The sequence below is a fragment of the Meriones unguiculatus genome, chromosome 3 (assembly GCF_030254825.1).
Source record: "Meriones unguiculatus strain TT.TT164.6M chromosome 3, Bangor_MerUng_6.1, whole genome shotgun sequence".
Classification (NCBI taxonomy): Eukaryota; Metazoa; Chordata; class Mammalia; order Rodentia; family Muridae; genus Meriones; species Meriones unguiculatus.
Window position 1 is genome coordinate 21,627,237 of NC_083351.1, and position 18,814 is coordinate 21,646,050.

The 18,814-nt window shown below is 45.6% G+C and overlaps 1 protein-coding gene and 1 long non-coding RNA gene across 3 annotated transcripts in view; one reads left to right on the top strand and one right to left on the bottom strand.

The window, feature by feature from the left end:
* Positions 1 to 2,084: 2,084 nt before the first annotated feature.
* Positions 2,085 to 16,738, bottom strand: LOC132652993 (uncharacterized). Its single transcript, XR_009590585.1, has 2 exons — positions 16,243 to 16,738; positions 2,085 to 2,384 (listed from the first exon to the last, which is right to left on the bottom strand). It is a non-coding gene; the product is annotated as an uncharacterized LOC132652993 (long non-coding RNA).
* A 43-nt stretch (positions 16,739 to 16,781) lies between these two features.
* Positions 16,782 to 18,814, top strand: part of Khdrbs1 (KH RNA binding domain containing, signal transduction associated 1) — a 40,240-nt gene continuing 38,207 nt past the window's right edge. For both annotated transcript variants that reach the window (XR_002476399.2, XM_021636760.2), the window contains exon 1: positions 16,782 to 17,330. Coding sequence is in view for 1 of the 2 variants with exons in the window: in XM_021636760.2 (XP_021492435.1) it covers positions 16,796 to 17,330 (535 nt within the window). In the remaining variant the exon portion in view is untranslated. The remainder of the gene's footprint in view (positions 17,331 to 18,814) is intronic.

The following is an 18,814-nucleotide window of genomic DNA, read 5'->3' on the forward strand; positions in this document are numbered from 1 at the left end:
TGCTCAGGAGTCCTCCACCCTTGCCGGCCTCTCACCTCCCTTCCATCCCTATTCCTTTTTGACTCTTCTCTTTCCCTATAGTACTGGGAATGAAGCCACAGCCTCGCAAATGCTGCCACTACCACTGAGTGCATTCCCAGGCCTTTTTTCCTTTTTCCATTTTATGTGTGCTCATGCGTGTTTCTGTATGCATGTGTGTGTTCGTACCTACTCTGTTTCTGTGCCACTGTGGGAACAGGCAGGAGTGGGTGTGCACCCAAGCGTGTGCATGTAGGGGTGGAGACTAGAGGTGGACACTGGTTATCTCCCTCTTATTGCTCTCCACCTGGCCTTACAGACAGGGTCCCTCAGTCAACCTGAGGCTCACAGATCTGCACAGACCAGCTGGCCAGCAAAGCCCCTAGGATCCTCCTGCTCTGTCTCCCCACAACTAAAATTGTAGGTGTGCTTCACAGTGCTAACTAAGCTTTTGCAAGGATGCTGGGGCTTGAACTCAGGTCCTTGCTATTGCAGAAAAAACACTACCAACCAGAGCCTTAGACTCCTCACATTTTATTAAGTATTTGTGTGAGCGCATGAGTGCTACCATGTCCCTGTGGAGGCCAGAAGACAACGCGTGGGAGTCAGTTCTCTCCTACCACATGGGTTCTGGGGTCAAACTCATGCTCTCTAGCTTGATGGCAAGTCCCTGCAGTTGAGCCACCCCACCGGCTTTTTGTTTCTGAGACATGTTCTTGCTAAGTTGCTTAAGCTAGCAATTCAACTCACTATGCTTGGAACCCCCTTATCCGCACGCCTCGCTCAGGACGACAAGGACTGTGATCGCAGGCCTGCACCACCACGTGTCTTCCAAGCTTTCTCTCGATGCCCTGATTTTACTTCTCCTGAGACCCTTCATGCTTCCGGAGTGACACCTCCAGGAGCACTTCTGGGTCCTGAAGGCCAGGTTAGGCAATTCTCCTCCACGCTGCTGTAATACCTGTCCTTTATCCACCCCTCCTCTTTTTAAAAACCATCTTTTTTCCTGATAGGAGTGTTTGGCCTGCATATGTGCATAGCATCACATGTGAGCGATGCTGCAGCAGCCAGAAGAGGGCACCTGGCCCCTGGAGCTGGAGTTTCAGGGGCTTACAGGCCATCGTTTGGGAGCTGGGAACTCACCTTGCGGCCTCTGCAAAAGCATGGAGTGTTCCTAATTGCTGGGTCACCTCTAGGCCCCTGTCCTTATTTTCACTCCAGCATATACATACCATACTGATTGATTCACAGTTGCCAGTTTTCTTACCTGGGTCTGCACTGGCATCGGTAACCTGAATGCTACTGCCCCACATAGTATTGCCATCAGTAACCTGAGGACAAGATCCCATTTAGCTTGACCATTGTATTTGGAGCATCTATCACACTTCCTGGCATATATCATATACTCAATAAACATTATTACAATAGCCTCCTAATTGGTCTTCATGACTCAGTTTCTTCACCCCAGCAGAGGACAACTCCTTTACACAGTTTACATGGCCTAATAGACTATCTTTATCTGTCTCCTTCATCTCATTGCTGTCATTACCCCCTTGTGCTCACTGAATTCCCAGCTATATATTTTCCTCTTTCTCTCTCGTGTTTTACTTGCATCTATACACTATGTTCATGCCTGGTACCCACAGAGGCCAGAAGAAGGCATCAAATGTTCTGGAACTGGAGTTACAGATTATTGTAACTGCTGGAGATTGTCCTCTGAGGGACCAGAGCTCCTAACCACTGAGCCACCACTCCAGCCCTTATATTTTCCCACTTCTAATTCACTCAACCTGTTCCTACTTCAGAGCTTCTACATATACTATTTCTTCTCTTTAGCACGCCTTTTCTCTAGTACCTGTGATGCCTGGAAGCTTCTCCATCAGAACCCCTTTGAGAATTTCCTGGACCAATCTACATAAGCTATCCATCCCTCCTCAGTCACTCTCCCATAGTTCCCTGCTTTGTTGTCTTTCTAAAACTTTTACCCTGTTTATTTGATGTTTGTTTTCCCTGAAGGAAAAAAAAAAAAAAAGCAGCACAGTTCACTGAAACATGCAGAACAAAGATCTGTTTAGGGAAGCGTTCAAAGACTGTGTATTGAAGATGCATGTATGTGGACATGGGAAAAACAAGTGCTGTCTTGAAGCAGTCCCCGTGGGTGGGTGTGTCCAGCTTTGTCCTGACAGTGTCACCATTGCTCGAAAGTACTTTGGAATCTCATCCTTTAGAATGGACTTCCTCTGGGCTTGGTGGTGCAGGTCTGTAATCCCAGCACTTGGGGAGGCAGAAATACGCAGATCTCTGTGAGTTTGACACCAGCCTGGTCTACAAAGGGAATCCAGGACAGCTGTACAGAGAAACCCTGTCTTGAAAACAATAACAATAGTAAGTAAATAAATAAATAGAAAGGACTTTCATACCACTTTGGCAACCCCAGTGCTCTGGGAGCTGAGGCAGGAAGATCTAAATTCAAAGCTAGCTTTTGGTACATACGTACATACTGAGTTTGAGGCCATTCTGTCAGCTCCATGATCACATTGTGTCTGTCAGTCTTTTCTTATGACTATATTCCCAGCTCCCAGTGCAGTGTCTGCCTCATAGTGTTTAAAATTATATTTCCCACTGTAAGTACTACATATTTTTTTCCTCCCTTACTTCGCCTAAATTATTTCAATGACCTCCTCTGTTCCAACCTCAGTGTCAATGTTCATGCCTGTAATCCCAGGACTCACAGACTGAGCCAGCAGGTTTCCAGGCCAGCATTAGCTACAGTGCAAGACCCAGTCTCAAAACAAATAAATGTGCTGGTCATGCTAGCCTGTGCATTTAATTTCAGCATTTTAGGAGCAGAGACAAAAGGACTTCTGTGAGTTCAAGGCTAGCCTGGTCTACAAAGAAAGTTCTAGACCAGCCAGGGCTACACAATGAGACCCTGTCTCAAATGAAAAAGATACTCCTGGACTGTCCATTTCCTACGTAGAAAACACAACAGTCTTATTTTTATCTTTCTGGGAGGATGAAAAGATTGCCCAGAGCCTGGGCCCAGAAACAATTATCTTAATGAAATTCCAGTTGGTTCTTGGATCAGTCAACATCAGCTGATTTCCTATTTTGCTTTTCTTCTCATGGAGCCCAGATAAAAGTTCTGATGGCAGAAAATGGGTCCTATCTACTGAAGGCTATCCCTGTCCTTGATCCTAACACTGGCTAACTGAGGACAGGCTGAGCAAAGCCAGAGGCAGCGGTTAGGTGCCTTCAACTCAAATATGAACTCCTTTTCCTTCCTAGGTTTTCTAACTGTCATTGTCTTTGGCTTGCACCCTTCTTCAGTCTCTTTTTCTGATTCCATAGCTAGGATGATCCCTCTAGAACAGGGTCACTAATTCAAATGCCAAAGGAGACAGGTTGATCATGAGATTGTCTGAGGCACTGGAGGCAGTTGCCATCTACAGGCCAAAGGTTCATATAGGCTCCAGTGTTTCATAATCTTAAAAAACAAAACAAACAAACAAACAAACAAACAAAAAACTACTAGATTTTGTTGAGAAGTAGAAGGGGTTCAGTGGGAGGAGATAAGAGAGGATAATGGGGTACATATAATCAGAATTCATTTAAGTATGGATGAAGTTGTCGAAGAATTAAAAAAAAAGCAGGAGGTCTGTGGTAGAGAGCTTGCTTAGCACATGGAAGTCTCTGAGTACACACAGCAATGCAAGTCGAGACTGGATGTGTGAGGAGCCCTTCCTGGAGAGGAGGCCTGTGTTCATGTCTGCAGGATGGGAAGAGTACTGGGGCAGAGAAGCGTCGGATAGAGAAGGGAACAAGACTGAGTTTTAGGCTAGGGAACCAGCATGTGTGTGGTCTGAGGCAGGCAGGCATCTGGCCTGATTAAGGAACTGAAAAAGAAAAGAGCCAAGGTTGTTAAACACAGGAAACTCCCAAGCTTACTGGAAGGAAGTAAGCAAGTTAGGCATGGGTAGCCATGGGGGTGAACCAAATCAAACATGTTATGCCCCAGGAAAGGTTGAGAGAGAGAGAGAGAGAGAGAGAGAGTGTATCAATGTGCAAAAGAGAACTAAAGGGGTGGGAAGAATGTCCAGTTGGTGAATTGTTTCCCATGTGAGCATAAAGACCTGAGTTCAGATCCCTAGGACCCACATAAAATGTCAAATTCAGGGACACGTGCCTGGTCCTCAGCTCTTGGAGGCAGGGGCACGAGAGGATCCCTGGGCTTGGTGCGTAGCAGAGCCAGCCAGCCCTAGAGCTCCAGGTTTAGTGCAAGACCTTATCTCAGCAAATTAGGAGAATGATGACTGAGGAGCACATCCAATGCTGACCTCTGTCTCACCTATACACACACACACACACACACACACACGGGATTGGAAGATATAATCAGGTTTGCAGTTTGAGTATTGCTTGTCCCCGCTAGTTTTATGTCAACACAAGCTAAAGTTATCTGAGAGGAAGGAACCTCAGTTAAAAAACCAACAGCAATAATAACAAAAATATCCATAAGATCAGGCAGCAGGCAGGCATGTAGAGAATTTTCCTACTTAGTAGCTGATGGGGAAGGGCCCAGCCCATTGTAGGTAGGGACATCCCTGGCCCTGAGTTCTATAAGAAAGTTAGGCTGAGAAAGGCATGAGGGGCAAGCCAGTAAGCAGCACCTCTATGGCCTCTGATCAGCTCCTGCCTCCGGGTTTCCACTTCATTTGAGTTCCTGCTTTCGCTTTCCTCAATGGACTGTGATTCAGGATATGTTAACCAAATAAACCTTTTCTTCCTCCAGTTGCTTTTGTTCAGTGTTTCATCACAGCAACAGCAGTAGTGACCCTAACTGAAACAAGTATTTTCATTTTGTTTTAAGCCAGGGTTGTACTCTGCAGCCCAGACTATCCTGGAATTTAAAATGGGGTCAAACCTCCTGCCTTAGCCTCCTAGTGCTGGAATTACATGTGTGAGCTAACAAGCCCAACTCCTACACTTGCATTTTGAAAACAGTGTGCTAAATTCTGGGCAGAGAACAATGACCAAAGTGTAAGGGTAGGAAATTGTAGAGACTTAGAGGTTTGAATAATGGCTCCTCAGACAGAGGCAGAGGCAGTGGAGACCAAGAAATCTGAGTGGGACTTACCACACTATGGGATCAACAACAATAGTCTTTAAGACTACAAGGAAGGGGACTGGAGAGATGGCTCAGAGGTTAAGAGACCAGGCTGCTCTTCCAAAGGTCCTGAGTTCAATTCCCAGCAACCACATGATGGTTTAGGACCATCTGTAATGAGATCTGCATGTGTGGCATGCAGGCAGAGTACTGCACACATAATAAATTAAAAAAAAAAAAAAGACTACAAGGAGGAGGGTAGGGCTGGGCAAGTGGCGCATCCCTTTAACCCCAGCATTTGGGAGGCAAAGGCAGGTGGATCTCTGTGAGTTTGAGACCAGCCTGGTCTACATAATGAGTTCTAGGACAGCCAGGGTTACATAGTGAGACACTGTCTCAAAAAAACAAAGCAAAAGACTACAGCTACAGAGGTGGCTAGGGCCCGGTAGTACATGCAAGGGCAGAATCAGGAGGACCTCTGTGAGTTGGAGGCTAGCCTGCTCTAGAATTGGTGAAATGAGGTGTGAAAATGTCAGGACAACTCAGGTTTCCAACATGCACAGTAGATGGGAAGTACCGTCCCTGTCAGGTACACATACAACAATGGGATTATAACCCAAATATTGACTAAGGCAGTTGAGGCAGAAGGACCAGTCAGGGCTCTGTCTCCAAAACATAGCAAAATAACACAGATATCTCATAGGCCCCAGAGGTCTATAGGTTCCAGCAAAGCCACAAACATTTTTCTTTATTGTCCTAAGCTCTTGCCTCTGCAATGTTCCTTCAATAATTTACAGAATTTCTAAATATTTGTGATTGCATATGACAGGGTCACCATGGTCAAAGGATACATGAGCCATATATTACGTAGAACTTTAGTGACCCTATGTTAGAATTTCCAACTCTTATTAGAAACATAACCATAAGCATGGGTGAAAGGTTTAATGTAGGGGATGGAGAGATGGCTCAGATGTTAAGAGCACTGGCTGCTCTTCCAGAGGTCCTGAATTCAATTCCCAGCAACCACATGGTGGCTCACAACCATCTGTACTGGAATCTTCTGACCTGCAGGTATACATGCAGATAGAGCACTCATATACACTAAATAATCTTTTTAAAAAAGTAGTTTAATGTAACTTATTGTCATTTTTTTAAAAATATGTGGGCTTGTGTTTCCACACAAGAGTAGATATATACTGAGATCAGAAGAGGACGTAAAATTCCCTGTAGCTGGAGTCAAAATTGTGAGCTGTCCAGTGTAAGTGCTGGGAACCAAACTTCCTTCTGCTAGAAGAGCCATATCTTCGACCCTGACTTATATGACCATATACTGATGGTTCCACTTGTGGGTTGTTTTCTTTTTTCCTTTTTTTGCCTCACTCTGTGACCTTGGCTGGCTTCGAACCTGATATGTATACCGGGCTGACCTCCCAATTCACAGAGATCCACTTGCCTCAGTCTTCTGGGTACTGGGTTTAAAAGGTGTGTGCCACCACACTCAGCCCAAAGTTCCATATTTTAACTTACATAAAATTGAGGCCAGGCATGGCAGTACATGCCTTTCATCTTGTCTCTGATGCCTCTGTCACAGAAGGTTGGCTTCTGTGAGGACTAGAGGGATACAGGCCAGGAGCAGGCCCTGAAGTTTAGCTGACTCAGTATTCTCTCTTGGTGAGACACTGCAGCAGGTCTGGAGACAGGAAAAACTTCACAATAAAACTCCATGAAGCTATCTGTGCCCTGGAAAAGCACTGCTAGCTACTGTAGTTGTAGTTCTCCTGGGGATGCTGAGCATGAAGGGCTCCTGAAACACCCCATAATAAGGACACAACTGGCTTCTGGGTTTGGAATTTTTAAGATTGAGCTAGGGATCTAAATTCCAGAGCTGAGGATGCCAAAAGGGAACCTGGTATGAGACCAAGCTCTCCTGGAATCAAAACATGGAAGTGCCCCGACCCCCTCCTGCCTGGCAAGTTTCCTAACTCCTAGATAGTCTGGTTGGTCCCTTCTCCCTTTGTGTTCTCCCTGCTCTCACAGTACACCTTTATCAATACTGCCCTCTTGGGGTTGGTCTGGTGCTATGTATACTGGCCCCCAAGATCTGGTTGCCACCAAGATGAGTACATCTTTAAGTACTCCGGTCTTTGTCGTGTAAACTTTGGTCTATCTAATTTAAAGCTAATTGACTAATAAAATAGAAATCTGTAACTGGGCAAAGAAGAAAAGGCAGGGCTTAGGTGCCTGGGCATGGGATCAGAGAAGAGAGGAAGCTGGAGAGAAGGAAGTTGCCCTGGGGCAATATGGACCATGATCATCACGTGACCATGATAGGATAGAAACAGCACAGACAGATACAATTAAGGCAAGTAACGTGTGTAGTTGGGAAATAGCAAGATACCAGTTGATACCTGCCTAGTTGCTGTGCTTTAAAGCTCTTATAAAGCCAAGAGATGGTGGCTAGAGAGATGGCTCAGTGGATAAGAGCACTGTCTACTCTTCCTGAGGTTCTGAGTTCAATTCCCAGCAACGACATGGTGGCCCATAACCACCTATACTGGAATCTGATGCTCTTTTCTGGTATGCAGGCATACATGCAGATAGAGCACTCATACATAAAATAAATATAATCTTGAAAAAGCAAATCCAAGAGGTCTCTGTGTCAATTATTTGGGAACTAGCTGGGGTAGAGAAACCCTCTAGAGTTCCTCCTTCCACACTGCCCATTGCCCCTCACTGTGGTAGTGCCCACAACAAACCTGGGGTCTTGAGCACGCCTTCTATATGCCCCCAGTTCACACACACACACACACACACACATCCTTTTTTTTTTTTTTTTTGCTTACTCATTTTTTTTTATTGTTTTAGATTTTCTTGTTATGTAGTTCAGGCTAGCCTGAAACTCACTATGTAAACTTAGTTGTCCTCAAATTTTCAATCCTCCCATCACAGCCTCCAGAATGCTGAGATCACAAATGTGAGCAAGCATGCCTGGTTTGGTTTACAATGTCTCCTCTGTGAAACAGGGCTCCTCTTCATCTATGTCCAATTTCCATGTCCCCTGCCTTCCCATGCTACAGATATGACACCAAGTAGACTTTCAAGATTGAACAGAGGAACTACTCATCTGGGAGAGGACCTCTCTTGCCCAGAGCCTTCTCTGTCTCAGGAACTTGCTGAAAAGAGGGGGAAGTGACAGGCCCCACCACCACAGAGGTCAAGCAGTTACAGGCAACAGCAAGCCTCAGCCTCACATAATGGACCCAAGAGGAAGGGAAAGTCTGCAAGGAGGTGCTAGATAAATGTTTGTTGTCCTAACAATGGCTACAGTGATGCAATGTCAAACACCTACTTATTATCCGGCCCCACCTGATCCCATGCTAAGTGCTTTCTGACAATGTGCCTTTGAACCTTCAAGTCCTCAGAGTGATGTTATTAATATCATTGTTTGAGCAAAGAGGAGGGGCTGAAGAAAGGCAAATATTAAGAGGATTCACCCAGCAGGTGAGCAGCAGGCCCTAATGCTATCCTATTGTCCACGCTTTCTCTCATTGCATCATACCTCTGAGCAGCAAGGGAAGAAATAGGGTAGAAACAAAAAAAACAAATAAAAAAGAAAAAGAAAACAACAAAAAGTTTAGAGGTAGAACTTCCCTACCTCTAAAACAAAGCCTAGCTAAAAACCAGAGGCTAGAGGCCAGAGGGCAGACCTCTCAGATTCACAAGCAACACTAAGCACCCTGAAAGCTTCATTAGGCCCTAAGGGTGTAGGCGCAAGCATTGGTTATTTATTTATTTATTTATTTATAGGACAGGGTCTCTTTGTGTGTAGCCTTAGCTGTCCTGCACTCATTTTGTAGACCAGGCTAGCCTTGAACTCACAGAGATCCATCTGCCTCTGCCCCCCATCCCCCAAGTGCTGGGATCACAGGCATGTGTGCCACTGTGCCCAATTTATTTTTCTATGGCTGTGGTAAACACTGTGACAAAGCTAACCTAGAGAGATTCTTCAGGGTTGTTTTTTCAGGGTTTCTTGAGATTTTCGTTAGGGTTCCAGAGGAATATGAGTTCATTACCATCATGGTGAGGAAACATGGTGGCAGAACAGCCGAGAGCTCACACATCTTGAATGAATTACAAATACAAGGCAGAGAAGTGAACTAGAAATGGAAATCATCCCTTAAAACTCAGAGCGCCCCTCCAGTGACACACTTCCTCCAACAAGGCACACCTCCTAAGTCTCCAAACAGCAACACCAATGGGGGACCGTGCATGCAAATAACCAAGAGCATGGGGGACAGCTTATTCAAATGACCACAGCTGGGGTTTTGTTTGCCTTGTCCCTAAGACGGTCTTTTTTTTTTGGGGGGGGGCGGGGGTTGTTACCCTCAGCTGAACCCTGGGAAGTCTGGACCTCTGCTTCAGGGATGGATCTGCTTCCTCCCGGAAAGCCCTTGGTGAGCCCTACCCCATGTGTCTCTTTAGCAGCTACAACAGCAGCCTCAAGTAAGGTTCAGAGTGATTTGTGTTCTCGCTCAGAAAAAGACCTCAGTGGCCCCCTCAATTCTACTCTTACAGTCAGTAAAAGATATGGCACAAACCTGCTCTGTGTCTGTTTTTCTTTTAGCTGCATATTTTTAAAATGTATTGCATGATGTTCTGATTTATATATGCAGTAACTAGTGAGGCCAGTCTTGAAAACTCAGCTCCTTCACAACCATGTCTTTATCAAAGTTTTGTCAGCCTCAGCTCAAGGTTCCTCTATCTGGTCATCTCATTACAAAGCAAGGACACGCCAGCCATCTGTAACTGTACCACCTAAGCAGGATTTTCATGGACAGAGGCATACAGGGGGCCCATAAATCCTCCTGTTCCTTTCCCCTCCTCTTGAATTTGCTCTCTCAACCTACTTACCTATTCCTGTGCTCTGAAATTGGATTACTCCCATTCCCTAACAGCAACTCTCACATTTCATCTCTGCTCACTTATTCACACTTCCCCTTTCCTGGAGCTTATTCTCCCCTGATTAAAATCTACCTTCTGCTTTGAACCCCAGTAGCAGTTAATTTTCACCTATGTTTTGGCACTTGCCACAATACATTCATTACAATATCAGACACCACTCTTTTGGAAGGGCGCACACACTCTACTGTATGGAAAAAGGTGTCCTGATTCTAGGACCACAAATAAAAGCCAATTAAGAGTCTTACATTTTCCAAATATAAGATATAATTGAATATATCTTATTATTAAGTATAATAAGATATAATATAAATAAATCCCACATAGAATTAAAATAAAAAATAATAGATCTTAGAGGCTAGAGAGATGGCTCAGCCATTAAGAACACATACTGCTCTTGCAGAAGACCCAAGTACAATTCCCAGAACCCACATAGGGCATCTTACATTCCTTTTAAGTCTAGCTCCAGGCCTCTGGGAGCATACAGACACACAGACATACATGATGAAAACCAAAAAATTTTAGAAAACATTTAAGCTGGGTATGGTGGCATACACCTTTAGTTCCTCCTGTCTCTGAAGGCAGGGGCAGGCTGGTCTCTCCGAGTCCTAGACCAGTGTGGTCTACACTGCAAGTTCCAGTCCGAGATCCTATCTTAAAAAAAAAAGTAGCAGTCAAGATAGAAACATAAACACTACTGGGTCTTATTAAGAAAATGTTTGTCTGACTAACTAGTTGAGATACAAACTAACAATAAATGGCAGCAAAGAGGATATGAACTCTGGCTTTCTTTTTGGTGTACTGGGATAGAATCTAGGGATAGGCTAGGAATAGGATAGAATCACAAATTTAAGCATTCTACCCCTGAGCTGTATTTCCAGCTCTTTTTTGTTTCATTTTCCTAGGGGAAAAATATTGGCTAGATGGTCAAGAGACACAAAGGTAGAGCCTGAATAGTGAGTACAGTCAGACATAAGATGTATGAGAGTGCCAATGATAAATTTTCCATAAAAGGATAAACTGAACACGGAATAAGATACTTACCATAGGTTAGCAATCAGCTGTAAAATGCAAAGTCTTTTCTATGCCTGCCCTTGCTCTGAATAATGACATGGAGACCTTTTAATTTTATTATATGCTTCAGGCTCTATAGCTAGGCAGATACTCTGCTATTTTAACCCACCAATAGCGGTCTGGCCTGCTCCCAAGCCACCTGGCCCATTACCTGCCATCTTAGTCTCACTCTACCCTCTCCCTCTCTGCCCTGTTAAATCCCAGCTTATCCTCTCCTGCCCAGCTTTTGGCTTTAACCAATCAGAAGGTGTCGGAAAACAATGTTTACAACATACTAAGGCAGGAGATGCTCTCTTGGTACAGAAATCAGCATTTGAATACACAGGGCACAAAGAGACCCTCTAACAATCAGCCTCATGAAAACGTTCACAGGCTGGGAGAGGCATCTCCCTGTTATAGAGGGATTGTTGCTCTATCAGAGGACAGGAGTTCAGATCCCAGTACCCACACTGGGTGCTCAAAATAATGTGACTCCAGCTCCAAGAAATCAGATGATGCCTTCTAGACTCTATAGATACTTGTGGGTACACGTATGCACATAAACAATAAAACTGATTTTTATTTTTTATTTTTTGAGACAGGATTTTCTGTGTAGCCTTGGCTGTCCTGGACTTGCTTTGTAACTGGCCTCAAATTCACAACAATCGGCCTGCCTTTGCCTTTCTGAGTGCTGGGATTAAAGGAGAAGGTTTGTGCCACCACGTCTGGCTGTTTTTTTGTTTTGTTCTGTTTTGTTTTTGAGATAGGTTCTATAAAGCCTTGGCTGTCCTGAAACTCACCATTTAGACCCAGTTGGCCTCAAACTCGGAGATCTGCTTGTCTCTACCCCTGGAATCCTGGGATTAAAGGTGTGTATCACAAATAACAGCAAAAAAGTTAAAAAAAAAAGTTCAACAGAACTTAGTATATTGGGGGCACAACACAATTCTATGATGTTTACCTTTTAGGCTTTGATTAGCTCTAGAGACTGAAGATCTAATATAAAAATAAGTAGGACCAATAATCAAGCAAGACAAAAATAAAGGCCCCTTGACTTACACTGTGCTGGAGTGATATGGTAGGTTGAGTAGGAACCCCTACAGATTCACGTGTTTGAATGCTTGGTCAAAGGGAGTGGCACTATTAGGAGGTGTGACCTTGTAAGAATAGGCGTGGCTTTGAGGAAGTGTGTCACTGGGGGTGGGCTTTGAGGTTTCAGATGCTCAAGCCAAGCCCAGTGCCCCTCTCTTTTCCTGCTTGTATGTTGCTGACCATAATGGACTAAACCTCCGAACTGTACAGCAACCCAAATTAAATGTTTTTCTTTATAAGAAAGTGATTACACAAAGAAACCCTGTAGTGAAAAACCCAACCCAAGCAAACCAAATCAAAACAACAACAAAAACAATTATAATTCAGCACAGGCTGGAGAGATGGCTCAGTGGTTAAGAGCACTGGTTGTTCTTTTTTTTTTAATTTTTTATTTATTTTATTTATATGAGTGTTCTATCTGCATTTACACCTGCCAGAAGAGGGAATCAGTTCACATTATAGATGGTTGTGAGCCACCATGTGGTTGCTGGGAATTGAACTCATGACCTTTGGAAGAGCAGACAGTGCTCTTAACCACTGAGCCATCTCACCAGCCCCCCTGGTTGTTCTTATAGAAGACCTGGGTTCAATTCCCAGCACCTACATGGCAGCTAACAACTTTCTGTAGCTCCAGTTCCAGAGAATCTGACACCCTTATACAAACACACCTGCAGGAAAAACACCAATGCGCTTAAATATTAGCTTAAAATTTTCAGCTGAAGCTGAGTGTGGTGGCACAGGCTTTTAATTCCAGCACTCAGAGAGGCAGAGGCAGGCAATTCACTGTGAGTTTGATTCCAGGCTGGTCTACAAAGTGAATCCAGGACAGCCAAGGCTACATAGAAAAACCTTGTCTCGAAAAACAAAATCAAAAGAACAAAAAAATCAGCTGAACATAAAACAAATTAAATGCTATTCTTATAAACTTCTTGTTTTATTTTTTTTTTTTCCTTGTATGTTTTGGTCTCTTTCTGTGAAGGTTTTTTTTTTTCCTCTTGTTTTTGTTTTCTGCATATGGGTGTTTTGCCTGCATGTATATCTGTACAATGGCAGCAAAAGCTGGAAGAGGATGTCAGATCCCCTAGGCCTGGAGTTACAGATGGCTGTGAGCTGACATGTGGGTGCTGGGAACCAAACCCAGTTCTTCTGCAAGAGCAGCCACTACTCTTAAAAACTGGGCCATCTCTTTCTTAAAAAAGAGGGGGGGGGGGAAGCCAGGGGTGGTGATGCCCGCCTTTATACCGAGCACTTAGGAGGCAGAAGCAGTCGTATCTCTGTGAGTTTGAGGCTAGCCTGGTCTACAACTCGAGTCCAGGACAGCCAGGACTACTACACAGAGAAACCCTGTCTCAGAAAAACAAAAGAAAAAAGGAAAGGAAAAATAGAACATAAAGTTGGGTAGGTAGGAAGGAATTGAGAAAAAAGAACATGATAAAAATACTGCATGAAAATTTAGTTCAGTTAAAAAATACTTAGTTATAAAAATAAAACATAACCCTCCAAAGGTCAGTGTCAGCAGAACTAAACTTACTATATGAATTATATAAAATTACAATATATATAATTTTGCTTAGAATGTAGCTCAGGGGGCTGGAGAGATGGCTCAGAGGTTAAGAGCACTGACTACTCTTTTAGAGTACCTGGGTTCAATTCCCAGCAACCACATGGTAGCTCATAACTGTCTGTAAGTTCAAGATCTGACACCCTCATACAGACATACATACAGGCAAAACACAAATGCACATAAAATAAAAATAAACAATTAAAAAAAAAAAGACTGTAGCTCAGGTTGTTGGAATGCTTTTGCCTAGCTAGTATACAAAGTCCAAAAGATTCCCAATACCACAAAAGCAGATGTGCTCACGTAGGTCTGTAATCCCATCTATGGAGATGGGAAATGGGGGTACACAGGGCATTGAAGGCCAGCCTGGGACAAAGGAAGCCCCGTCCAGGAAAAAAAATAAAGTGCATAATAATTTGAAATAGTTTGTCTGTGTCTGGGGAATTCTCCCCTCCTAGGATAAAAGTTCCTGGTAGAATTCCCTGGGGGAAAGAATTGATGAAGAGGTATTAAATTTTCTTTAGGCAGAAAAGGGAAATTTAGGAAGTCTTATTAACCCAATCTCCTGTTTGTAATCAACATATCAAAAGCAAAATATTTGAGGGTGGCTTTTATTGAATGCTTTCAGTGGCTACTAGCTTTAATAAGTGATTCAAGTATAAATGCTAGAAACAAGTAATTGATTACAAATGAAATAAAAAAATTATAAATTAGCAGGCTGTGGTAGTGTTCATCTTTAATCCCAGCATTTGGGCAAGCTCTGAGTTCAAGGTCAAACTGGTCTATAAAGGAAGTCTAGGACAGCCAAGGCTACACAGAAATACCTTTTCTCAAAAATTTTTTTACAAATTAATATTTTAGAAATCTGTTTTGGGTGGCTATGGTGGCATATGCCTTAATTTTAGCATTCCAGAGGCAGAGGCAGGTGGATTTCTGAGAGTTTGAGGTTGGATTGGTCTACATATCAAGTCCATGCTAGCCAGGGCTACATAGTAAGATCCTGACTCAAAAAACAATAGAAAAAGAAATAACCAAAATCAAAAAAGACAAAGAAAAACCTGCAACTTTCCAGTAACTTTACATTTTAAAACTGTGTCAATATATATTTATAAAATTTGTAGTGTTTTTTTTTTTTTTTTTGCTTTTTCGGAGACAGGGTTTCTCTGTGTAGCCCTGGCTGTTCTGGACTCACTTTTTAGACCAGGCTGGCCTCAGATTCACAGAGATTCACCTGTCTCTGACTCCCAGAGTGCTGGGATTACAGTGTGCCACCATACCCGGAAATTTCTAAGTTTTCCTTAGATCTTTTTTGTGTCTGTATATGTTCTCCTGTCACAGCATACATGTGTATGTAGACCAGAGAACAACCTTTGAGAGTCAGTTTTCTCCTCTCCCCATGTGGTCTTGGAGATTGAGCTCAGATCATTAGGCCTGACAATAAACTAATGAGCTTAGTCATCTTGACATCTCTGCCCCAGATTTTTAACAAGAGAGTTGGGCTCCTCTGCATATAGCACCCCAGGATGAAGAGAATACCTTGGACCCTATGTACCCTGGTCTTTATAGTATTTAGACAGTATTAAGTGTCTGTCTCATGGTAATTTATGTCTATTATCCCAGCATTCTGAAAATTAAGACTGAACTGCTGTTGAGTTCAAAGCCACCTGGGCTACAGAGGGAATACCAGGCCAGCCAGGACTTTGCAGTGAAAATATGTTCAAAACCAAAAAACAACAATGAAAAGTTCTGTCCCTTTGAGAGAGAGAGAGAGCAGGGACCCAAATGACCAGCATTCATACCAAAAGTAGGAGCCCTGAGACCTACACAGTGGACACGGATTAAGGACTGGGCCTGCGGTCACCCTTTTACAGAATAAACAGAAGCAACAAAGTATATAAGCTAAAATGCCTTAGTTGCACCCGTGCTAGGACTGCATGTGTGCCATCTGCCTAATCTAACTAAAGTGCTTCTTGTTTGTTAGGCAGGGTCAGGATGTCCCTTCCACACCCTGGAAGGCCTGGAGCTCCCTATATAGACTAGACTTGTCTCAAACTTGTGGTCATTCTCCTGTGTTTTTCCATCCTCACCGTAGACCAATGGTGCACCTTAATCCTGCCCCCCACCCCCAGCAGTACGGGACAGCACGAACGCCACAGTAGGCACTCAGAGGTCAGACAGCGGGTGAGAGCAGTTCTCGCCTTTCACTCCTTAGGGCCTGGGGACAGAACTCAGGTGAGAAGCAGCTTTACCTGCTGGGCCGGCCCCAAGTGCATCCTTTAACAGTTCTCTCACCAATTTAGAACCTGCTCTAATGGAAACCTTAGTGTCTGACGTCCTTGGGTCTGGAGCCCTTTTCTACCGTCTCTGACTGACCCTTCTAGGTTTCAGTCCGGTAATAAAATAGCATTTGGTCTTCTAGTTCTCCCTCCAGGCTTCCCTTCCTCACACCCACCACTCAGCCCTGGGTCAGCTTCTCCCTCCTCACGCTCCCATCTTCCCATCCGGTTCGTGCAGTCTTTCCCTCTCTTCCGGCCTCACGTGGCTCTAACCCTCTCTTTTGCCCTCTCCGGGTCCCCAGAAGCGTTCCTTTCGTCTCCTGGCCGGAGGGGCGGCCCCCGATTCCACTCGGCCACACATCTCTCTGGGGACCTTCCGAGGCTCGGCCGTTGGAGGAGGCGTGGCCCACGAATAACAGGTTCCTCGCCCCACACTCCGCGGGCCCGCGCGCAGACAAAGACATTCCACAGCGCCCGCCCTCTCCGCGCACTCCGCCTGAAGTCGGGGGGGCGTGGAGGAGGGGGGAAGACACGTGTACCGCTAGCTCCGAGTCACGTGGAAAGGAAAAAAAAAGAAACGAACGAAGGCGGCGGGCGCCCGCGCAGGCGCAGTAAGCTCGGAGCCCGAGCCGGGAGGCTACGTCTTTAGTCGGCGCAGGCGCCGTGGCCCGGCTGGGGACTTTGTTCTCCGCGGAGAACCTCAAGGGCGGTGCCGGTAGACTCCTGCGCATGCGCGCCGCCTCACTTCCGGTGCTCTCTCGCTGGGTCGCTCAGGTCGGCTTCGGTCGCCGTCGCTCCCGCTCTTCCACCCCCGCCAACCGCCGCTCGGGCCTCAGCAGCCGCCGCGTCGCTTCCTCGCTCGCACGCCACACATTCTCCCCGATGCAGCGCCGGGACGACCCTGCCGCGCGCCTCACCCGGTCCTCGGGCCGCAGCGGCTCCATGGACCCCTCAGGTGTCCACCCCTCGGTGCGTCAGGCCCCGTCTCGGCCGCCGCCGCTGCCCCACCGGTCCCGGGGAGGCGGAGGTGGGCCCCGAGGGGGCGCTCGGGCTTCGCCCGCCACGCAGCCACCGCCGCTGCTGCCTCCCTCGGCTACAGGTCCCGACGCCACTGTGGTGGGTTCCGCGCCGACCCCGCTGCTGCCCCCGTCTGCCACAGCCGCGGTCAAGATGGAGCCGGAGAACAAGTACCTGCCCGAACTCATGGCTGAGAAGGACTCGCTCGACCCGTCCTTCACGCACGCCATGCAGCTGCTGTCCGTAGGTAAGCGGGTCTCGGCGCACCCACGGGTCTCTCGGTCCTGGCGCTAGGTGGCCGCCGCTTTGTTCCTCTTGCTCCCGCCCCCTCGGAGCCCGGGCATCGAGAGTTCTCATCTGGCCCTGGAGCCACGGTCCCACCCCGGCTCAGGGTTTCAGGGGAGGTTTCTCAGCCGCGGTGAGGCCGGTGGAGGACCCGCCGTCTCCGAGCGGGAAGAGCTTGATGGATAGGACTGTGCTCTCGCCCCTTTCCCGACCCCGTCTTCCCCTCCTGTAGTAGTTGCCCGGCGCGCCACGGACCAGCTCTTTTCTACAGAAAGGGAACTACCTCTCGCCGCTTTCCCAAAGGGAAACACTTTATTTTTTTGGATTGCGGTTGGTAGAGCGTGGCTTGATCCGGGGTGTAGGAGGTGAAGAGACGGCCAGAATGCCGGTCCCACGCGGTGCCTTTTACGGAGCGATGCGGGACTTAGCTGGATGTTAAGTTACTCAGAGGCCGGAGAATCGGGAGGTTGAGGTTTTCTCAAGCCAAGTTTTCCATTTCGGCCTGTCGAATACGAATTGCTGCAGACACGGACGGTTTTTCTCCTTTATTTTAAAACGTGTCTTCGCAGTTAAGCAACGTGGGGGAAAGTAACCCAGGGGGAAAGTAACCGTGGAAAGGAATGTAGAGGGAGGTAAGGGACTGTAGGTTGTTTGGCGTGAGATGAATGAGAAATTGGTCTTTTTGTTTTAGTTTCTGCTGGAGTAGAGAGAGAGTTTAAGAATGGTGGCCTTTGTTCTTTGCCTGTAGACCAGCGAGTTCTCTTTGACTTCAGTGACTTAGTTTTCTAATTCAGACCATGTGTTTGACCCTGTCGTAGTTAAGACATGGTTTGAATAAATATTTTTTATGGTATCAAAATCTTATTAAGCATATAAGACCCACAGTCGTCTCGCTGACCGAGTAGTTGGACTCTGGCCAGAATGATACTGTGGACAGTTATGGATCAGTGGTTAGGAGCATTCACTCCGTGCTCTTCCACAGGGCTTCAGTTCCCAGCACCCACATCCCATGGCTCACAAACACCTGTAACTTCAGCACTGGGGAATCTGATTTTCTCTCTGTCCAATACACGAACTCAAATACAAACCTGAAAAGAATAAAAGGAAAATACTATTTTTCTCCATTTATTTTTCTGCCTCCCAGCATCGTTGAAGGAGCTTTACTGTTTTTACAATGAAAAAAGTCATGACTGCAGAAGTATGACTTAAAGATGTGTTTTTTTTTTTTATAGTCTGATGTAAAAACAAGTGAGTCTTAAAGCACAGAGAACAAAACCTGTGGTCAGTAAAAACAAACATCAATAGTTTGCATTTCAGCTTAGTGTTTTCTTTTCTGCAACATACATACTCAGGTTCGTATGTTTCTGTTTGCTGTGTTCTGACAACTTATTTACCGGTAAAGACTTTAATATTTCTCCTCTTCCTCTTCCTCCTCCTGCTCCTCCT